This window comes from Helicoverpa zea, chromosome 24, assembly GCF_022581195.2.
Source record: "Helicoverpa zea isolate HzStark_Cry1AcR chromosome 24, ilHelZeax1.1, whole genome shotgun sequence".
NCBI classification, from domain to species: domain Eukaryota; kingdom Metazoa; phylum Arthropoda; class Insecta; order Lepidoptera; family Noctuidae; genus Helicoverpa; species Helicoverpa zea.
Window position 1 is genome coordinate 8,888,902 of NC_061475.1, and position 22,549 is coordinate 8,911,450.

Sequence of the window (22,549 nt, forward strand, 5' to 3'; positions counted from 1 at the left end):
ATTCTACTTATATCTCTCCTCAAAGCATCTATCTTCTTTTCGAGTCTCTTCTGCCATGCAGGTATTCTTTTTTGTGTTGGATTAAGTAGAACATAAGAATCTCTAATTTTAGCCCCGTTGCAGACAGCAGCTGTATAGGCTGCGCAGTAGGTAATGGTATGTGTCATTTCGAAATTTTGGTCTGCTGTGATATATTATATATAAATACAAAATATATATACGTGTCTTCTCAGACACGTACAGGTTGGAGTGTGGGGTGAGGCAAGGTGGTTTAAGTTCTCCTAAACTCTTCAACCTGTACGTTAATGAGCTTATAGTTGGGCTCAGCAGCAATCGAGTGGGATGCTGGATTGACAACATTTGTATGAACAACTTTAGTTACGCGGATGACATGGTGCTGCTGACCCCAACTGTAAGTGCAATGAGGCAGTTGCTCGCAATATGTGAAGCATATAGCATTCAACATGGTTTGATGTACAATGCTAAGAAGAGCGAGTACATGGTCTTCAAGGCCCCCGGTAAATGTACACTAAATGTGCCCGCAATAAAGCTAAATGGCATTGAACTAAAGCGGGTTGACAAGTTCAAATATCTCGGACATTACGTTACTGAGGACCTTGAGGACAAAGTTGACATGGAAAGGGAACGTAGGGCATTGGCAGTTCGAAGTAACATGCTGGCCCGCAGGTTTGTGCGTTGTAGTGAACAAGTTAAATTCACACTTTTTAAAGCCTACTGCCAGACTTTCTACACGTGCAGCCTGTGGTTCAGATATACACAGAGAACGCTCAATGCCCTACGTGTCCAATATAATAACGGATTTAGGATGTTGTTGGGGTTGCCCCGTTTCTGCAGTGCCTCCGGTATGTTTGCGGAAGCCAGGGTAGACGGCTTCCATGCTATAATACGCAAGCGGCTCGCATCATTGCTGAACAGAGTCAGGAGCAGCACCAACAGCATCCTACATGTTATTGCGGAAAAGCAAGACTCAAACGTCCTGAAAGCATTTATACGTGCTCAAATTTTGTAAACTGGTTTCTTTATGTTTTTATGTATGGACATTGGTCTGAAATAAAGATTATATTATTATTATCTTGTATGTCTCTGACCGACCACGGGACTACAGAGTCCCGGATTTTTGGAAGGCGAACGTGGGGCCGAAGCCAACACGCTGAAGCCCTTTTGAGACAACTTTAATGAAATGGCGACACAAAACCGACGATTATCCCCGTATACACTATAGAAATGTACCCAAGGACAATCCCCGGTTCTGTGCTAAACTATTGCTAACTATGGATGAAAACTACTTGGGCTATTGTGATGGGATGCTAATGGACTAGGAATGGGGAAACTACGGGAACTATGGCACCTGCCGATGACAATGTATTAAATACATGTTAAAATGGCAGGTGGAGACTCGCCAACTCACTTACTGGGCCCCCGGGAATCAGTCACTGAAAAGCAACAAGAGGGCAACAGGGACATGAGCGGCTGAGAAGGGTGAGGATACCTCGGCGGACTTTAAACGCAGATCACGCGCTCCCTGTGGGTCCAGCATCACCGGCCCACTCGCCACTTACCACGAGGCACCTACCCTCCGAGCAGGACTAACCTTGCTCTAGCGACTCCACTCTGACCGGCCGATGAAGGCAAGCCAAGAGGCGGGAGACCTATCCCCCGTCATGCTTCACTCCGGCAGGCCGGAGATGGGGGACAATATACTCTCCCTGGAGCACTCGGATATATAGCCCCGCGGGGTCGCTACTCCCCGTCATCCGCCTCAGATGCCCTGCGGGGCATATTATTATTATTATTATAAATGTATGTCTCTTTTTGACCTCGGGACTACAGAGTCCCGGATTTTTGGGAGGCGAACGTGGGGCCGAAGCCAACACGCTGAAGCCCTTTTGAGACAACTTTAATGAAATGGTGACACAAAACCGACGATTATCCCTGTATACACTATAGAAATGTACCCAAGGACAATCCCCGGTTCTGAGCTAAACTATTGCTAACTATGGATGAAAACTACTTGGGCTATTGTGATGGGATGCTAATGGACTAGGGATGGGGAAACTACGGGAACTATGGCACCTGCCGATAACAATGTTTGCACACGTAAAAATGGCAGGTGGAGACTCGCCAACTCACTTACTGGGCCCCCGGGAATCAGTCACTGAAAAGCAACAAGAGGGCAACAGGGACATGAGCGGCTAAGAAGGGTGAGGATACCTCGGCGGACTTTTAACGCAGATCACGCGCTCCCTGTGGGTCCAGCATCACCGGCCCACTCGCCACTTACCACGAGGCACCTACCCTCCGAGCAGGACTAACCTTGCTCTAGCGACTCCACTCTGACCGGCCGATGAAGGCAAGCCAAGAGGCGGGAGACCTATCCCCCGTCATGCTTCACTCTGGCAAGCCGGAGATGGGGGACAGTATACTCTCCCTGGAGCACTCGGATATATAGCCCCGCGGGGTCGCTACTCCCCGTCATCCGCCTCAGATGCCCTGCGGGGCTTATTATTATTATGGGGTAAACATTTCTGCTTCTTAGCCTTTTGGCTAGTTTTGACTACATTTACGGGCGGGTGCCAAGTAAATGTAGCGTGTAGTGTGTATGTGTGTGTTTATTGTGTGTGTTGAGGTGTTATGCCATGTTCGTCCAATTGCATGAACTTTCGTACTATGCGACACGTGTTGAGGATTGCGGCTTTTTGTAGTAAAATGTAGATGGAGTCTTTAAGTTCTATTAGTTTGAGGCTGTGGTGGAGGTGATTGGGTATGACACCCGTGGTGGAGACGACTATTGGTACTACGTATACTTTATCTTGTCTCCAAATTCTCGTGACCTCTTCTTTAAGTTCTTCATATTTGCTTATTTTTTCTACTATTGTTTTTTGTAAGTTATGGGTGTTGGGTACTGCGATATCTATAAGGTAGGTGACTTTGTTTATTTTATCCTGAAGGGTGATATCTGGTCTATTATAGTGGACAGTTCTATCTGTTAGTATTGCGCGATCGTAGTAAAGTTTATGTGTATTGTTTTCTAGAACTGTTTGTGGCGTGTACTTGTAGTAGGGTGTGTCTGTGTCTTGTATGAGTTTGTGTTTGAGTGCTAGCTTTTGGTGAATGATGTTTGCAACCTGGTTGTGTCTGTGAGTGTAGTCTGTCTGTGTGAGTGTTGTGCATGCCCCTGTAATGTGTTGTATGGTCTCTGGTTGTGTGTGGCATTTGCGGCATTTGTCGTTGGTGGCTGTGGGGTCTTTGATAATATATTTTCTGTAGTTTTTGGTGTTAATAATCTGATCTTGGATTGCTATGATAAATCCTTCGGTTTCAGGGAACAGGTTACCGATTTTGAGCCATTTGTTCGAGGCTATCGTGTCTATGTGTGGTTGTTCCAGGTCGTGTGGGTGTCGCCCGTGCAGGACTTTCTTTTTCCAGTCCTCTATTTTTTGTATTTGTGGGTCAGTAGTGTTGTTGTGTTGTGTGTCTGTTTGTTCGTGTAAGTTGAGTGGGGTGAAGTTGTGATCATTTAGCGTAACCGATTTATGGATGATACTGGTGTGTGATTTTGTGTGGAAGAATGTTTTCAGCCTATGAATTTGTTTCTGCCAAAGATAGTTGATGTCTATTAGGCCTCTCCCTCCGTTTTGGCGTTTGATTGTGAGTCGCTCTATTGCGGATTTCGGGTGAAGATTATTGTGTTTGGTGAGTGTGGTGCGTGTTGTTCGTTCGATTTGTTGTATGTCAGTTTTGGACCATTTTATAATTCCAAACGAGTAGGTCAATATTGGAATTGCATAGGTGTTCAATGCTTTGATGAGATGTTTTCCAGAGAGTTGTTTTTTGCATATTGCGGTCACTCTCCGTTTATACTCTGAAATTAATGTGTTTTTAATAGAGGTATGGTCCAATCCTTTGAGTTGTTTATAGCCTAGGTATTTGTACAGATCTGTTGGTTCCATAGCTGCAATTGTGTCTGAAGTGTTAACGGTGTAGTCTCCTGGTTTTATTTTGCCCCTAATTATGTGAAGTGTTTTGCATTTGTCCAGTCCAAATTGCATGTTGATGTCTGTACTGAATTCTGTGGTGATGTCTATTAATTGTTTCATTTCTCTCTCTGTTTTTGTGTATAGTTTAATGTCATCCATGTAGATGAGGTGTGATATTGTGATTTCGTCTGTTGTGGTGTGTTTAAGAGGGTATCCGGCTTGACAGTTGTTGAGTAGGTTGGACAAGGGGTTCAGCGCTAGACAGAACCATAATGGACTCAGGGAGTCGCCCTGATAAATACCTTTTCTAATAGATATTTGTCGTGTTGTGATAGTGTCGTTGTTGTAATGTAAGTGTAATGTTGTTTTCCAGCGGGCCATGATGTGATGGAGGAAGTCTATTATTTTAGGGTTTATTTTGTAAATGTGTAATATTTGGATTAACCATGTATGTGGGATACTATCAAAAGCTTTTTTGTAGTCTATGTATGTACAGTGCAGATTTCTATTTTTGGTGGTAGCATGTTTGTGTATTACTGAGTCTATAATTAATTGTTCCTTACATCCCATGTGGCCTCTTCTACACCCTTTCTGTTCCTCTGCTATAATGTTATGGTGTTCAATGTGCTTGTTGATTTTATTTGTGAGTACGGAGGTGAGTATTTTGTATATTGTGGGAAGACATGTGATTGGTCTGTATTGGGAAGGTTGAGATGAGTATTGAGCCTTTGGTAGCATATAAGTTATTCCGGTTGCGATGAAATCAGGTATGTTTTGTTTTCCTAGGACTATATCTGTGAAGTTTTTTGCGATAATTTTGTGTAGTGAGTCAAATTTTTTGTACCAATAATTGTGTATTTTGTCAATACCAGGCGATTTCCAGTTGTGTAATTTAGCTGTAGTGTAATTAATATCTGATTCCGAAATGTTTGTGAATTCCATTTCTTCTAGTGCATTCCATTTGGTTGTTTCCTCAGTGATCCACCTAGCTTTATCGTTATGTTGAACCTGGTCTTCCCAAATACCAGCCCAAAATGATTCTAATTGTTCTGTTGTTGGTAATTGTGTGTTAGTGTTGATGTCAGTTGTTGTGTGTATTTGTGATTTGTGTAAGTTTCTGTAGAAGTTCTTTTCGTTAGTAGCAAACATGGTGTTATCGTGTTTGCGCTCTTGTGCCTTATTGTATCGCCTTAGCCTATGGACTTTTAGTGCGAGCTTCTGTTTTAATGTGTCTAAGAACTCCTCAGGTTTTCTGTTGTCGTTCTCGTGTCTAGTGTGTGTTGTCATGTTCTTGAAAATAGCTTCAACTCTTTTAACTACTCTATTAGATCTATTGTTGTTTATATATTGCGTTAGTCTACCGCAGTCGGCTCGTAATTTTTCGATATCTCTTTCGAGTCTTTGTTGCCATGGTGGTTTATTTACTGTTCTTGGTCTTGTGTTGCCGGTGTATTCTGTAATTTTATAATTAAGCTCTTCGGATATGACTAGCGCTGTGCAGTATATCAGTGTGTGTACGTCTATAATTGTCATGTTTTCATCTATGTATTGGTGTAGTATGATAGTATTAAATATACGTACTAAGTGAGTAAGTTTTGGTGTGTATTTAAGTTTAGGTAGTTTCGGACGAACTGCTGGGTCCATCCCCGAGTACTGTGTTAAAGCAGTTTTAAGTTTTTCGTGTATTTCTTGGATGTACGTGTCTGATAACTGATTTTGATGGAAATTTTCTAGCGTCTCGATATCGTTTTCTAGCGTTATGGTAATGTTTTCAGTTTGTGTAGATGTGTGTGTGCCTTGTGAGTATGGTGGTGTGTGAGTGTACGGTTGAGATTGTGTGTTTGTTTGAGATTGAGTAGGTGAGTGTGATTGTACTTGTGTTGTGTTTTGTGTTGCCGTATGTGTTTCTGTCATAGGAATATAACTTAAAGTCTCTAGCTGTTCCCGCACTTCTTCCTTCAGTTTATCTATTTCTACTTGGGATAAAAGTTTATTCCTAACTATTGTTCTTCTTTGATCTGAAATGCGTTGTTCTGAGACACTAATTTCGGGGGTACTGTCGAGTGAAAAGTTCATGCAACTGTTGGCGGTAAGTGGTCATGTCGGTCTCTAATTTGGTGATGTGAAAGTAGGTTCGCATGATAAAGGTATTCACTTCTTTGCTCCATCTCATGCGAACTCTTGGTTTTCCAGCTTTGGTGGACGCGGGCAAAAAGGCACTTGCCCCCCGCGCAACATTCAAAGCTGGTAGTGGTGGATAATATCTCATACTAGTATGAGGAGGTGATGAGTGTGTGGGAGGTGACGATGGTATCGATGGTGATGATGCTCTGGAGGGTGTGTAAGAAATGGTACTAGGGCTAAATGGTTCTATTGGAGTGTCTGTACGGTCTGTATGTCTGTCACCATCGTCACTGTTGTCGGCTGTAGTATCTTTGTCGGTGGGAGCCCGCCTGTTCAACTCCTCACCGCTGACGGTTCGCATGCTGTGACACCCAGCGTCAGCTCTAGGTGTGCCCCGGCGATCGCCCCCGGGCAGCGGCCCTATACGTTTACTTTTAGAACGAGTCTCCATGTTAATGGGTTACCTTTGCCTTGTTAGCCGTATAAGTTTCGATAGTATACGTGTCCGCCCCCCACGTGGTCTGATGTTCGACGCGGACGTAAGGTAGGAATTTAGGGGGCTTATTATTATTATTATTATATTCGGGTAGTATGCTTCTATTGATAAAGTCTACGATTTGGGCTAGTTTTTTAGAAGTTTTTTGTTTTGGTATGTAAGGTCGGTCGGTAGGATTTATATCACGAAACCTGTCAAGTGCGTTTTTAAACTGATCACTAATGTTTTCAATTTCGTGGGTATTGGGTAACTGATTTTGGTGAGACTCTGGTTCGAGATTCTGAGTAAGGGTTAGACTTGTTTGAATTAGTGAATGTAAAGATGTGTTGTGTAGTGACTGTGACTGTATGTCTTCTATATCTTCTGACTGTGCTATGTGTTGTGATTGTACTGGAGGATTTTCGGTGTTGTATACATTAATAGCTTCCGCTACTTCATTTCGTATTTCGTCTAGCCTGTGATCTGGTATCATTTTATTATTAATTATCACGCGGAGTTGGTCAGAAATTCTCTGTTCTGATACTCCGTTTAATTCCGGGTGTTCTGTTATAACTGCTTGATGAAGGGGCTGACGATAAGCTGATCTATTTTGTTCTATTTCAGTTATTTTGTAGTAGTTTCTAATTATTGATTCATTTTGTTGTGTGGTCCATCTTCGTCTCTGCCCACTGGGTTGTTGAGTGTTAGTGTGTGTTTGTGTATTTGGTTCTGTGTGGTTTTGATGTAAATAGATGGTGACTTCGTCTTTTATTTGGTCTAGTATTTCTTGTGACAGTAATTTATTTCTTATAATAGCCCTGCATTGGTCGCCTAGTCTTTGTCTAGACGCTTGCATATAAGGGAATTTCAGAGAGAATTCAGCGTGAAGCTGTTGAAGATAAATGTTATTAGTTTTTAGTTTGGTAGCTATTAAGTACGTGCGCCAGATGAATTTATTCATTTCTTCTGACCACCGTTTTCGCGCACGGTTTGTGCCTGGGGCGGGTGCAGGTTCAGTGGCGAGTGCCTCCTGCACAACATCCTCAGGCGTAGGCGTATCAGATGATACATGTTGTTGAAGGACTGTATTTTCGTTTAAACTAATTGTGGAAGGGGAAGACGATAGTGAAGGGACATAAGAAGCGGTGCTTGGACTGAATGGTTCTATTGGGCTATTTATCCTATCTACTTCTTCATCGGCTGTAGCATATTGAATGGTGGGAGTCCGCCTGCTCAACTCCTCACCACTGACGGATCGCATGCTGAGACACCCAGCGTCAGCTCCAGGTGTGCCCCGGCGATCGCCCCCGGGCAGCGGCCCTATACGTTTCTTTTTAGATCTGGTTTCCATATTGGAGGGGTTGGTTTGGGACCGTTTGTTGGAAGGGTTCGTCAAGGTGTTATATAGCGACTTTTAAGTTTGTACCTCCTGGCCTTATTCCAGGGTTGGGTCTAGGTGTTACGACCTCTATATTAAATGCTCATGCCTCCTCTAAGCCCCCCCACCACGTCAAGGTGGCCCCACGGGGGGGTTATTATTATTATTATTAACAAGTCGTCTAGGTACACGTATAAATTTTTATTATTAGTTAAAAGTCTCGTTTTTGCGGATTTGTGTGTGTTTTGTGCCTTTTTGCATAACTAGATAAATGTAGATGTTTTTTAAGTATTCTGCACAAAAAAATGAAGAGTAATATTTTTGAGAAAATGGCTAGGTACTAAAAAGTACTTGCTGTTCGCTATAATTTGCTCTGTGATTTGTACAGTTTTATGGTTTGTTATTATGAAGTGATTCATCTTCTATCCAAAAACATACAAAAATCCACAAAAACGAGACTTTTGACTAATAATAAAAATTTATACGTGTACCTAAACGACTGATTTTGAAATTCGATTATCTTGAAACGGGTTAACTTTTGCCCAGTGTATCCCATGGTCAAATTTGTCCGTATTGACCTATACTATCACCTCATGAAAGGATGCGGTCTACTTACAAGTAACCCTGTATAAATAAATGTTTCTTTCTTTCGTCTATGCTATAAAAAAGCTTTCGATCATGAGAATCCTGGGCCCCGATTCTCCTAAGTTAATAATGTCAAAATCGAATAGAAATCGAATCGCAATATGATCGTAATAACAGTTTTAACCATATCGGGCATTCTGCTACTAATAAAAGACCAATCGTATTCGATTGACATTTGATTGGTGTGCGATTGGTCTGCTATTTTGATGATTTTGGTCTATACGGTAGTTTGCTGTACAATCATTTTGCAATCGTAAATCATTTGCAGACAAAATGATTCATTATTGAATGACAGAAAGGATAAAAAGGCTTATTTCAAAGAAAAAATAGCGGAATGCCACATACGCTTCAATCGTAATCGAGTCGGGATTGGATCTCAGTCGAATCGAGTCGAACGTCAATCGAAGGTCGCTTAAGTAAAATTAGGAGAATCGGGCCCCTGACGAAAATATCAGTCTGTTTGAAATAAAGTAAGCTTGATTCTCCTGCCTCTATCCCAATTTTTTTCCACCCATAACATTAGGAAATGGTGAAAGGTTTTGGGGTACTGTGATTTTTACTGAACGCAACTCATAGTAACTTGCTGGCGTTTTACGGACTTATGTAAAATGCGCCCATGCAAACAGCCTAATCTCAGACATAAATCGCAAACGGAACGTTTTCAACCGACTTCAAGACAAAGTAGGAGGGTTCTTTTGTTACCCCGAGTTTTGAAAAATAATTTATTTATATTATCGCAGTTAGGTCCCGTTGTTATCGGTTTCGGATCGGATGATGGAAACCCTGAAGAATTGAGGGCAACTTTTGAAAATTGTGGTACTAGTGAAATAAAATCTAAGGGATTCCACATCGGTACACAGCAGTAGTCGAAGTCGTAGAAGCATTACATAGTCCTTCTAAATGAACTTTTTCAGTCGAAAAAAATCTGATAAAATATGGAAAAGAAAACTCCAATAATGAATTGGTAAATATCTTTATTCATAGATTTTATACCATTATCTATCTACAAAAAATAACGTGAGCAAATTAATTCTACGATTTAAACTAAAAATCTTTAGTTATTCATTCACAGTAAAACATTTTGAATTTGTTTTGCTATTTCATTTTTTTAGCAAAACTCAAGTTTGTACCACAAGTTACAATAATTAGGAATACGAAATTAAACCATTATTAATTATAATAAAAATCTATTTACAGTAAAATAAGGAACTCTAAAAACATGTTATTATCAGTCAAATCGGAAAATGGTGATCAAAACAAATTACATTACACTTGGAAGCAAAAAAATCCACTCAGCTAAAAGCAATATTTTTTGTGGCTTAAATTGCTTTATTGAAATTAATTGAAAGAGAATTAAACTGTTTACTTTTCAGCAATGACTCAGTTATTATTTACAGCAGTCATCCAAAGAATAACCACTGAAATAGATAGGTAACTTCTTGTGAGTGAGCTGAATTCTTATAAAAACCAAAAGAAAGAGAGAGCAGACAGAGAGGAGTCTTTTTAATCTTGTTCTTACTTAAAAACCTGAACCTGAATTCATCTTTTTCTCTGCTACCCCATTATTTTCGTTGTTTAGTCTATTACAAACCAATGGAACGAGAAAATCAGTCGGTCCATTTTATTTCCCGATAACACATTTAAGGTCGGTTCACACCAAGTAACAAATCTCTCTCAATGCAAAACCCGAGATTTCCCATACTTCTTCACAAGGCACAAAAATCTAATCACAAATTCTGGAGTTTCTACTGAGACTCCATAAAATGAACCTACTCTCAATCAGTCGACTATTTTTGGTGTGAACCATCCCAGTTACCTTGTTAGGCACTAAAAGTATAATAGGTAAATTAAAAATAAGTGGAAAACGTGGCAAACTAAAATATATATTAAACAAATATATACAACTATAGTTCGGCCATTCAGAGAATGCGTTCCTGACACGTCGCGATTGAACTGACGACGTAATAACATTCATTGATTATTGATATAATAATGTTGTTTTAATGCTCCTCAATTGTTAAAACGGTAAACAACCAGCAAAAATATTTTTATCGTAACTGCAACGCCATTGCAAAGTTACGTCGTCAGTTCAATCGCGACGTGTCAGGAACGCATTCTCTGAATGGCCGAACTATAATATTGAGCAGGTTTTGCTGCATTTTTGGAACCATACACCGAAACAAAATAAAATTAAGTAAACATTGACAACATGTAGTGATAATTTCATAGACATCAATTATGGAGAGCAGTGTAATTATAAATTACGCGACATTTAAGGCAATCTTAATATTATCAGAATAAATTACAATTTCAGAGTCTATTGTTATATATTTCTATTGTTTGTGTACACATACATTGAACATTATAGAATATTTTACGTAAAACATAACATCTTAGCAAAACTCATTAGACCAGCTATTACTATTTACAACATCATTGATAAACACTTTGTAATATAGTTCAGTTCAGTGAAACAAAATCATACACAGTCCATTGTCAATCACTCCATCCCTTATATTCGAAACTATAAAATCGTCCAGATAAATCAGTCTTCAACCTTCATTTGTGCCACAAAATATGGAACATCTCCACACCTTTGACAGTGAAATTCTCTTCAATTTTAACCATTCTGGTAGTTTTTGTGTAGGCTTATATACTCAATAGGATCAGAGCCATACCGACATTTTGTGGCAATACTTTGTTCCCTCAATTCCCACTCCATTCGGCCGATCTACACATATCAGCAAGCAACTCATCAAATTCCAGCACAGAGTTCTCATACAACTCCAGATCTTTTGACAAATCCTCGCTGGCCAGTTCCATCTCCTTCACCGATTCGGGACTTCTCGACTTCGATCGGACAAGATCGTCGGCTAATTTCAAATGTGGAGCGTTGAAGAAGTCCTTGTAAAACTCCGCAAGCTCTCTGATTGGGTGGTGATCAGCGAAAGGAAAGTGAAGAAGTTTCAATGGTGGTTCGTTCTCATTTCTGAACCCTGAGAACTTTTTTGGCGGCATTTCTAAAGATGTCGGACTTTTGGATAACGTCGTGATATCTAGCTCTTGAGTACTTTTGAGCTCTATAGGGCTAGTCCTGAGTGGAGTTTTTGGTCGTTTCCTACCTTTGGGTACAGGGATCTTAGTGAAAAAGTCGTCAAATGCTTGCTTTATGACGTTTTCATCGACAAAGGCAGCTAAACGTAAGGGCCTATTCAAATCAACGGGACCAAAAGGCTTAGGTTCCTTTTTTGGATCCTTCTTTTTTTTCGACTCGAAAATTACGTGTTTTGGACTTAGTTCGAAGTGGTCGCTCTTTAGTAAGAGCAATTTGTTTTTCTCCGTTCTATTTGGAGATATGGAAAAGTTGGTTCTGTATGAAACTGAGAAGCATATAGCTCCTAAAGGAGTCTTCAGCATCCCAGCCTGTATTTTCTTAACAGATTCACCTAAAGCTTTCATTTTTGGTTCTCCATTGTAAACTCTATAGAATATTGTAAAAGACTCTGTTCTCTGTTTCCTCGACAAATGATATGCGGGAGTTATTCTCGTGACTGTGATTAGAGACTTCAATAAGATCCCCATACGGAAATATACTGTGTTCATTGCTTTCAACGAGGTGTCAAATTGAGTCTCGTCTAATTCCAGAGTCCATAATTCGAGTACCATTTCATCTCCATCTTCAGTTTGTACAGATATTTCGACGTGTAGCTGTGAGCGGATGGTCTCAAGAACTCTATCAGAAGGAAGAGCATTCTTAGTTGCTTGGTTGACCTCAGGAGTGTCTGGTATTTGGAGGTTGAACCAATCTGTATCTGACGATTGCGGTTTACTATTCGGTTCTATTTTAACCCCTTTCCTTGATTCTACTATAACCTGAACACCTTTATACGCTAAGAATTTGGTGAACTTTGTGAATTCGTTTTTGTCGCTTATGTTTGAGAATGCTGCGTCGGGCGCCATTGTGCTAGTATTTATTCCTCGTCAGCGATGCAGTTTTCAACGAGATTCCTCAAGTTCGGATTCTCCATTGCGGCGGCGATCCTTTCTTTGTCGTTGATTTGTTTGTTGACTGTAACAAGAGAAATTATGATGTTATTAACAATACATAGTACAAACCATTCCAGCGATAAGACTTATCCTAAGACTAGAAATAAATTTATTACCGATGACATGAAAATAAAAGCACCGTCTATCGTTGTTCCAACAAAAATGAGCTTCTTAATTTTTTTATACAAAACTGTAGGTGCTCATATTAGGTATATGTAAAAGAAAAAAATAAGAGTAAACAATGATCTAACCCTTTTATCAAAACAGTTGTACAGAGCAGTTATCAGTGCATTCTTTGCTAATTTATGACGTTACATAACTGCAAACACTGCGGTCCTAGGCTGCAGCGTGAAGGTTACTGTCTAATTATAAATAGACTGAGAGCCGTCTAGACCGGTTTAAGTTCAAACATATGTTTAACAAACCGGATTTAACCAGAGATTCGAGATGTAACACAGAAGTAAATAGTTACTTTTTTTTTACCAACTTAAAAAATCATCAAATGACCCCTCCCGCTGTGGGTTAGCAGTGGTGAGGGAGTGTCAAACTCTTACTGGCTAAAAACCGTCGTGTTCCGTCGTAGACCTTTTATGTACCAGGGCCGCGGTAACTATTTCGAACAATCCCGCAGCAAGTAAATAGTCACTTGAGTAAACTTCATGACGGAATCTCTTTTTGGATGTTACTAGATAATAAAGTTAATGCTAGTCATCCTTCCTAATTGCTAATGACGTAGTATTTAAACGGCTTTACAAGTAATTGTTTTCAAAAATAACTTTACATAATATAGATCTGACATTGGCCCAAATTCTTGGAGGTCATCGAAGAATGATTATAGCTACTGATAGTATCTTGTTTTTCTTCTCTAAAGTACTACGTGGTCTAGCTTATATGGAGCAAGAGTAGAAATGTTTAAAACTGTAGTAAGATAGCATACAATCTGACCCTTGAACTGGGAAATCATCAAGATGTGATATAAATAGAAAGATTAGAGGTCAACCACATGCAGTTGTCACTATCTGCCGTTGCAGACCTAATTATCATCTCTAAGCAACAACAACATCTAGAATATTTCGCATTATGCAAATCAGCTTGTCTTGTTTATCGGACATTTGCTTATCTAAGTCATAAGTCATTATAAATTATCTAAACAAGTATTTTGGAAAGTCAATTGAGCTTGTACTTATTATCTGGAGAAAATGAACAATGGACGGGTAATATTATGATGCTATGCTTTGTGTAAATATTGATAGATTTCGGAGAATAGCTGCAAGGATTACGAAGATTATTGTTACTTTAAGATTACCCGCAGATGTTACTAAGGATAAAATATCAATAGAAAAGATAGTTTGAATTGAATTGTTAAGATAAGCTGTCGCCCGCGACTCGTAGGTAAAGATATGAGCAAGCAACTATTAGATATGGGAGCAGCTTCTAAATTCACAACTGCAGAACTTACAAATAAGAAAATATAAATATTTATGAATGTTTGGGTTATCAACCAAACCCGATATGGGCGAATGACCTGTAAAAGTAGAATAATTCGGTGGAAAAAACCGAAAGTGACGAAGGCAAACAGAATCGTCCAGACTCGTCCACTTATATATTTCTGTATCAATATGTATCTTGTTTCAATAACCTTGTTATGTTCGGTATCAAAGTGAAGATATTACAGCACTCTATAAATATTTGTCCAACACTATCTGTTATCTGGCACTTAGATAATTTCAATAACAATGTGCACGAAAAACAAAGAGTGTACCCATGTTTTTTATGTATCAAGAATTGAGATTCTAAATGATACACACTATAATCCATTAAATCATTACAATAAAAATGTATTTAAATTAAGTGCATGTACTCAATTTTTTTGCAACAAAGTGTAATCATATATTTATCATTTTTAAAAGTATGATTAGTAGGTATTCTTTAGAACCTCATATTTATCATGACTATCTAACAGGACTATTAGAATTATGATCAGTAATTCATACTTAGTTTGAATACATAATTTTGTATGTAGAGGCCAATAGTACCCTATGAGTAATCCAAAATTGTAAATATCTGATATTGCAAGCTGTTACAACAAATATGAAATCTAGAACAGTGTTGTTTACAATATTTTTTGCATACATGAATTTTGTCACATATGATAAGCAATATGATGAAATAATTTATTGTTCTTAAGAATTTGATGCGTCAGTAAATTCAATTTGCTGCATGTGCATTGCACAATATTTGAGAGCCCAATTTCTATAATCTGTAATTTTTTGTTTGTTTCTAACTTTAGTCTGAAGGCTCCGAAATTACTAAAATGATTTGAAAAATTATGTCACTGTTGGAAAGAGACACTTTTTCCGAGTAACATTTTATATATATGGCTATATTTTATCCCTGTAAGTGCAGTATTTCCCACGGGACGCGGGTGATACCGCAGGAAAACAGCTAATTTGACATGACATAGAAGCTTAGTACTTCTACTATCACATTTTATTAGTTTGTGGCTTTGATGTTTATACATTACCGTTCTCAGTTTAAGAGATTACAACAATGTTACTTCATAAATTAGCATTAATAATACCTCTTAGGAAAGTTGAGCATTTTTATAATAAATAACTGTTACTAGCTAGATAAATAAGTTCAATAAAGTCATTTGCATGTAAGTATTATTAAATCTGAGCTTTGTAATAGTTATATCAGCTCAATTGTTTGTCTGCTACTATTGAAAGAAGTAATAATAGTTAAGTTATGAAAGATTTATTAAACAATTGTTTTATTTTAATGAAGCTTTGCCATGAAACAAAAATCCTATACATAAATTGCTGCTAATATAATAAGGAAGTTTGTGTGCAACTTAATCATGCTTTAGCTGAATGGCTGAATTAAATGATCTATGACTGACACATAAATATTTATTAGTAATATAAGAAAATAAGTCACGCCAGTCATTATATATTGATTGCCATCCAGATTAACACATTTTTTTTTTTTTTTTTTTTTTTTTTTTCCTTTTGCAATCATGCGATCAGTCTTCTGACTATAAGCAGATAAGGTGAAGTTTAAGTGGCGGGTAGGTCACTACTCCCAGTAGAGCAGGACCTTTCTTTTATTTAGTAAACTAAATGTCGAAGATATCTCGCCGCTTTTTTAGCCGACGAATGGTCTCAGGTATTGTAAGCTGCCCCGCAAGTTGGTTTGGGTGCTTCTGAAGTCTAATTTTGTAACTGGCAGCATGAAGATTCACTTCCTCTTTCACCATCGGTATGCCCAGTACTTCGTGAACATCTGACATTCTGCTAAACCAGGGTGCATTTGATATTTGTTTTAAGATGTAGTTTTGCACCCTTTGTATGATCATCTTATTGGAGTCGCTGGCGGCTCCCCATAGTTGTATCCCATATGTCCATATGGGCTTGAGAATTGATTTATAGATCAAGAGCTTGTTATCTACAGCCAGTTTAGAGTTCCTGCCTAGTAACCAATGTAGGTCCCTGTATTTGGATTTTATCTCCTCTCTTTTTGTCTGGATGTGTTTATGCCATGTGAGTTTGCGGTCTAGATGCATCCCCAGGTATTTAACTGTTGTGTGGTGTGGTAGTTGCATTCCATTTAAAGTCACTGGAGCACAATTTTCCTTGCGCAGAGAGAATGTGACATGCACTGATTTAGACACACTTGCAGCAATTCTCCATTTTCCTAGCCATTTCTCCATCACATTTAGTTCCCTTTGGAGTATCTGCGAAGCTTGGATGGGACACTTGCTCGAAGTGAGTAAGGCTGTGTCATCGGCGAATGTTGCAATTGTAACCCCAGAGCCCTGTGGTAAATCCGATGTGTAGAGAGTGTACAGAACTGGTCCCAGCACTGACCCCTGTGGCACTCCTGCAGATATATTGTAAAACTTTGAGGTACAATCGTTCTCTCGTACCTGGAAGAGTCTATTAGATAGGTACGACTTTAGAATGGCATAAAATGTGTGAGGTAATATGTTCTTTATTTTATAAAATAATCCCTTATGCCACACCCTATCAAAAGCCTGTTGGATATCAAGAAAAGCCGCTGAGCAGTATTCTCCCTTTTCAAACGACTTCCTCACTGTTTTGCATACTCTATGCACTTGTTCTATAGTGGCATGTTCCTTCCGAAATCCAAACTGATGGTCAGGTATGACTGATTTTTCTGCAAGGGCAGTGGTGAGTCTGTGTAGCAAGCACTTTTCAAACATCTTAGACATAACCGGCAGTAAGCTGATTGGCCGGTACGATGTTACTTCGTGGACAGGTTTGCCGGGTTTATGTATCATTATAATTTGAGATACTTTCCAGAGTTCAGGGAAATAACCTACTCTTAACATTGCGTTGGCTAGAATGGTAATATAAACTATTCCTTTGCGAGGCAGTTCTTCCAAAACTTTTTTGTCGACTAGATCAAATCCTGGGGCTTTGTTGTTATCCATCAACTTAATATATCTGTAGATCTCTCTAGGAGATATTGAATTTAGAGGTAGATCGAGTTGAAGGTCCTGATTTAAGACAACGTCGATATCTGTCTCATCTGTGTTCGGATTTGCTTTATTTGGTTGGAAAACCTGACTGAGGTGACTCGCAAAAGTTTCCGCCTTACTTAGACTGGATTTGGCCCAGCTGAGATCACTTTTTCGAAGTGGTGGCTTGTGGTAGAGTGGTCGTTTCAGATTTTTGGATGCTTTCCACAACGAGTAATTGGTTACTTTAGTAGCTGATAGGCCTTCCAGATATGTTTGCATCGCCATGTCGTTAGCTTCACATATGAGATGTTTAAGTTCGTGGATTGCTCTATTGAACGCTCTTTTGTCATCCGGATGTCTACTTGTGTGCCACACTCGTCTTAGTCTTCGTTTCTCCAGAATTTTGGCTCGTATGGTTTCCGAGTACACTTTACTTTGAGGTGGTCTTTCAGCTATCTCTGGCGTACACTTCCAACAACACTCCTGAATTCCGGCGGTAAGATTTTTTACTGCATTTTCAATATCATCCTCGGTTTTTAGGGATATATTAAGATCAAGCCGCTCGGTAAGCAACTCTCGAAAAGCATTCCAGTCAGTGCGCCTGTTGTATAATTTTAGGGTCCTTCCAATATTTAGAGCAGTTGTGCCAATAGTCAGAATAACCGGGACATGATTGGATGAGGCATCGAGGCATGTTTCGATCTGATGAAAGAGTCGAGACAATCCTTTTACTACGAAGAAGTCAATAACGTCAGGTAGTTTGTTTGGATCACTTGGCCAGTTCGTGGGCTCTGCCGTCGAAATTGTTGTGAGGTTATTTTCATCCAAACTTTTCTTAAGCTCTCTTCCTCTGGTATTCGTGAGTCTAGACGCCCAGTGGATGTTTTTGGCATTCCAGTCTCCTCCAGCTATAAACCGTGTACCTAGATGGTCAAACAGTTCATCATACTGCTCTTTTATGATTTTATGTTTAGGCGGGCAATATATGGCAGACACATTAAAAGTGCCATTACGATCTGCTATACCTATAGTAGCTGCTTGTATGTGCTCTTTTCTGAACTGTGGATGCTCTTGGTGTTGAATACATGATCGTACTATGATGGCTGCTCCAGCATGTCCAGTACCATCTGGGTGGTTAGTGGCATATATATTATAGTTTTGTATCTTGATGCATGTTTTCGCGGTAAGGTGGGTTTCTGATACAAGTAGGATGTCTATGTTGTGGGTGTGGAGAAGTACTTCAACCTCATATTTATTTGGAGCTAGTCCATCTAGGTTCCAGGTAGCAATCTTTAATGATGTCATTTTGTTGACTTGGACAGTAGTGTTGTCATGAGACTAATAAGGGTACTCATCTGTTGGAGGAGAAGTTCAAACATTGAAGATTGTTTTAAAAGCATTTGTTCGATTCTATTACTTGTTGAAGTATCAGCTTCTTGTTCAGGTGTTTTAGCTTTCAACATGTCAGCGTAACTCATTGGTTTACGGTTAGGGTCTGTGTTTGTTCGTTGTGCTTTGATAAGATCTAATGTATTATTAGATGGATCCGTCGGAGACTGCTTGTTATGGCCGATAGCTGCCTGCGGATTCCTTTTGGCAATATGCTCCGATTGTTTGCTTGATCTTCTAGCGAGTATCTCCTTATAAACTTCGCAGCCCTTGTAGTTTGCCGGGTGAGCGCCATGACAAAGAGCACATTTTGCAGGAGTATTGCGGTCAGTCTTAGGGCATTCCGAAGTCCTGTGAGATTCAGCACATTTAACGCACCTATGTGGCCTCATGCAGTTGTTCTTAGAGTGCCCATATTGTTGGCACCTCTGACACTGAACAATGGTTTTGGATTTGCGGGGATGTTCTATTTTAACTTTTTGGTTAAAAATGTACTGTATGTTTTGGATATTTCGGTTGTGGATGCTTTGTTCAACGTTTACAAAGAAAGTGGATGTAGGTATTTTGTCAGGGCCATAGCGAGCATTGATTATCTCGCCAACTACTTTGTTGTTCGAGGATTCAACTACTTCTTTTATCGCTTGGTGTGGGGTGGTGTGATGCAGATCTTTAATTACAAAGCGGTAACACTTCTTATCTTTCGGTGTAAATGTATGCCCAATAAGTCCGTTGTCTCTTATTATGTTAATAACTTGCTTGTAGCTCTCTGTTGAATTAACCATGACACGAAGAAGATTTTTGTTGACAACCTTGAATTTAAACTCTGCAGGGCTTACGATTGGTTCTATCAGTTTTGTAAGTTCATTAACGTCCTCAATCCCGTAGAGTATGATTGGCGGAGGTCTATTAGTTGGAAAAGGCTGAATATCCTCATCTTCCGTTATGTCAACGGGTAGATTAGCAAATCTGTTTGCAGAGGTACTTGCACTGGGAGGAGATAGTTCGGAGACCTTACGCTTTTTTGATGAGAGCACACGCTGCCAAGCAGGAGGTTGCTTTTCTGTGTGAGACGGTGTATCCAAACCTTCTTTTACAGTCTGATTCGATGTTGTGCTCGAATTAAGCATACTGGGAACTGTTGTTGTTGAATTCGCTCTCTGTTTGTTGAAGAGAGAAGGGTGAAACACTTGTTGAGTCAAGGCCTTTTTGTTGTTGTTGGAAGCGGTCGCACACACCTGAGGCATAGGTGGAGATTTTTTTTGATTTGGGGAGTGGTTCCCCGGTCCCACTAAATTTCTACCATTTTCGGAGCTCATGGTGGAATTTCAAATATTATTTATATTACAACACTACCAAATGTCAGATGACATATTGTCATAGTGAAGACAATAATTATAAAATTTTATGAGGGTGGTTTTAGAAAATTTTTAAGAGGTGATTGTCACTCAAGGATTTTGGACACAGTTTTCTGCTTTAATCACTGATCACTTTGTGTCACTAACAATGTCACATAGAAAACACTGACTACAGAATGTATTTATCACTACTTCACATAGATTTGGACAGTTTTACACTTAGAGTCACTTAAATCTCCAACAGCACTTTCGCGCGTGTTGACAGTTGACAGTTGACCCCCCAGATTAACACATAGGCATTTTTTTTATCTGTGTGGGGTTAGAGACTACCACGGTATTGGTGACACTGCAGGTGCAAAATTGATACACAAAATGAATTCATCAAATTCTTACATGACATGGATGCTTGTAACTAACAATAATACTAATTTAGGCCACAGTTGGCTCGACATGAATGAGTATGATTCACCAGTTAAATATTTGTCCTCTTTTGGAACATAATAATATGCAGACGGACAATTGGGGAAATTCCATTGTTATCTGTTTTTAACCGAGTGACATGAAGACACTTATTATGTAATGTCTATTTTTTTACATAAACTTTTTAAAGGTTGTCCCATATATACTATGGTTTTTCTAATGTTTCCAAAATTTATGTATGGTAAATATTAACTACTATATAACTAAATATTAACTATTAATATTAAATATTAGTTCATAGTTGAATAACTTTTACTGATTACTCTACAGCCAAGTTTAGTGTGTATATAACTGAATTCATTTTAATTAAATAAATCATATTACTTAAGTGAAGAGATTGCTAATTATTTACTTTTCAAATATTTTTATTCATGCTAAATGTTTTAAATCATATTACTTGAGTGAAGACATTACCTACTAATTATTCATTTACTTTTTTAAAAAATATATTCATGCTAAATGTTTTTTTTATTTTCAATTTTATTGTGGGGATTTAAACAGTTTATACATGTGCAAGAAATTTATATTTTTTGCCATATAACACCAAGGTTATTGCCATAGTCAGTTGTTTGTTTTAATAATAATAAGAAACAAACAAGGTCATACAAAGTAGGATGATATAAAACATTGTAGCAAAGAACACTATTATATTATGTATAGAAATAGATGCTCCTAGAAAAGAAATAGGAAGGAAGCATTTTATTTCTTTGTTTGACTACAATGGGTGATAAATGTTGTCATGTCATCTAATTATCATATTTTTAAGTTATTTTAGGGAAATATTTGTCAACTTAAGGCTTTAGTCTGCCACAAAAAATAAATACGAATTTGTTTACAAAAGATATTAATCTGATTTACTTACTTTCATCTTCAGTGGTATGTGCGCCTTTCTTGATATAAATATCCAATTTGACAGGATGGTGTATAGATCGCTGTATCTTGATCCGTATGCACAGCCCGATGAGCGTCGCCAGCGAACAGTGGGGCACTGTCGGATTGTATTCCACTCGCAACACGGGAACTTTATCAGCTGTAGGCTCCTTCACAAAAATCCCTTCTTCATAAACCACCTTTAAATCTTCAAGTGTACTCGGCTTTTCAGGGTCCCGTATCGTCCGCAAAAAGTCTAAAACACCAACACACACGTTAAAGCCACAACAACCAACCCAATTAGTCCAAAACAACACGAAAACTGATCAAAACAAACCGTATATTGTCTCTTTCAGGTCGTTCTCATCTTTATATCCTAACTCCTGTAGGGTCGCACTTTTGTCCATATAAGCAGGCTTCGCGAGCTCCACTGTTTGTTTTTGTGAGTTATTCAAAGAGAGTTTTGAGAAGAACGATATCATATCGTTGGTTTGGTAGCGATATTATATTTCACTGGATCACAGTCAAGTCACAAGTCGGACATGTTTGTTATGTTGGAGCTTGTTATTTACCCGTAAATTGTCTATGGATAATTTTGATTATGGATGCGTTCATGCTAGCTCCGCTTTTGAAAATACTAGCTGTGCACCGCAATTTCATCTACCCATACTTCTCAATCAACAGTTTTGAATCAATACCTCTACATAGAGCTTTTCATATAATATAAAACACGTAGGAAGTGGTGGAAGGCGGGCGTTTTGGGGCCTGTCTTTTGTTTTTGATTGATGTTCGAAAAGTGCTGATTTATCAGCCTAATTTGAATAAAAGTTTTTGAGTATACTGCGAGAACTTTTCATTTCTTTACTGGCTTCCTAAATATAAAGATATTTTATTTGTAAAACATGAGTATACAAGGTGTGTAAAGAGCTTCTCAAATAATCTGCGTAAATTCTAGACAAAAAAAATACAATTAAGGAGGTAAGTTGTATTGTGTAGGTATGTCTGATGATGACACTATGAGTCGTCCAAGAATCAGATGCTACCTCTATCATCATACATTCTGCCTAGCTTTTTGACTTAACCACGAGCTCTTCCAGATACGATAGTTGGTTAGAGCTGCTAAAATAGAATGATAATTATTTGAACTGTACAAGCTACAGTATAGATGTAGGTACATAGTTCATTTTAAAATAACAATTTTGTTTTACGCAAATAATGTTGTACATTCACACATTACACACAGTACTCATTTAGACACACAGTACATACAGTACTCGTTTAGACACTAGATTAAAATTGAAC

The 22,549-nt window shown here is 38.7% G+C and overlaps 2 protein-coding genes and 1 pseudogene across 3 annotated transcripts; all 3 read right to left on the bottom strand.

Annotated features, from left to right (window-relative positions):
• Positions 1-2,630: 2,630 nt before the first annotated feature.
• Positions 2,631-6,494, bottom strand: LOC124642197 (annotated as a pseudogene).
• A 3,083-nt stretch (positions 6,495-9,577) lies between these two features.
• On the bottom strand, positions 9,578-21,729 carry LOC124642243 (autophagy-related protein 13 homolog). 2 transcript variants are annotated; one of them, XR_006985746.1, is made up of 3 exons: positions 21,240-21,729; positions 10,756-12,689; positions 9,578-10,526 (listed from the first exon to the last, which is right to left on the bottom strand). XR_006985746.1 is itself a non-coding variant. In XM_047180586.1 (2 exons), the coding sequence occupies exon 2, from the start codon at positions 12,578-12,580 to the stop codon at positions 11,327-11,329; it is 1,254 nt and encodes a 417-aa protein (XP_047036542.1). In that variant the 5' UTR covers positions 12,581-12,689; positions 12,919-13,046; the 3' UTR covers positions 10,929-11,326. The 2 variants fall into 2 exon arrangements, 1 of the variants encoding a protein (XP_047036542.1); XM_047180586.1 differs by lacking the exons at positions 9,578-10,526; positions 21,240-21,729 and adding an exon at positions 12,919-13,046 and having other exon boundaries at positions 10,929-12,689.
• LOC124642198 (MIP18 family protein galla-1) lies at positions 21,232-21,729 on the bottom strand. The gene is made up of 2 exons (XM_047180509.1): positions 21,585-21,729; positions 21,232-21,503 (listed from the first exon to the last, which is right to left on the bottom strand). Exons 1-2 carry the CDS (start codon positions 21,727-21,729, stop codon positions 21,232-21,234), a joined length of 417 nt encoding a protein of 138 aa, XP_047036465.1.
• Positions 21,730-22,549: the final 820 nt, after the last annotated feature.

Bases quoted from the DNA above. Each gene is read 5' to 3' on its own strand.
- LOC124642243 (XM_047180586.1), bottom strand. From the start codon at position 12,580: ATGGCGCCCGACGCAGCATTCTCAAACATAAGCGACAAAAACGAATTC.
- LOC124642198 (XM_047180509.1), bottom strand. From the start codon at position 21,729: ATGATATCGTTCTTCTCAAAACTCTCTTTGAATAACTCACAAAAACAA. The intron at 21,504-21,584 runs GTTTGTTTTGAT...TTGGTGTTTTAG, and splicing joins CCTGAAAGAGACAATATACG to ACTTTTTGCGGACGATACGG.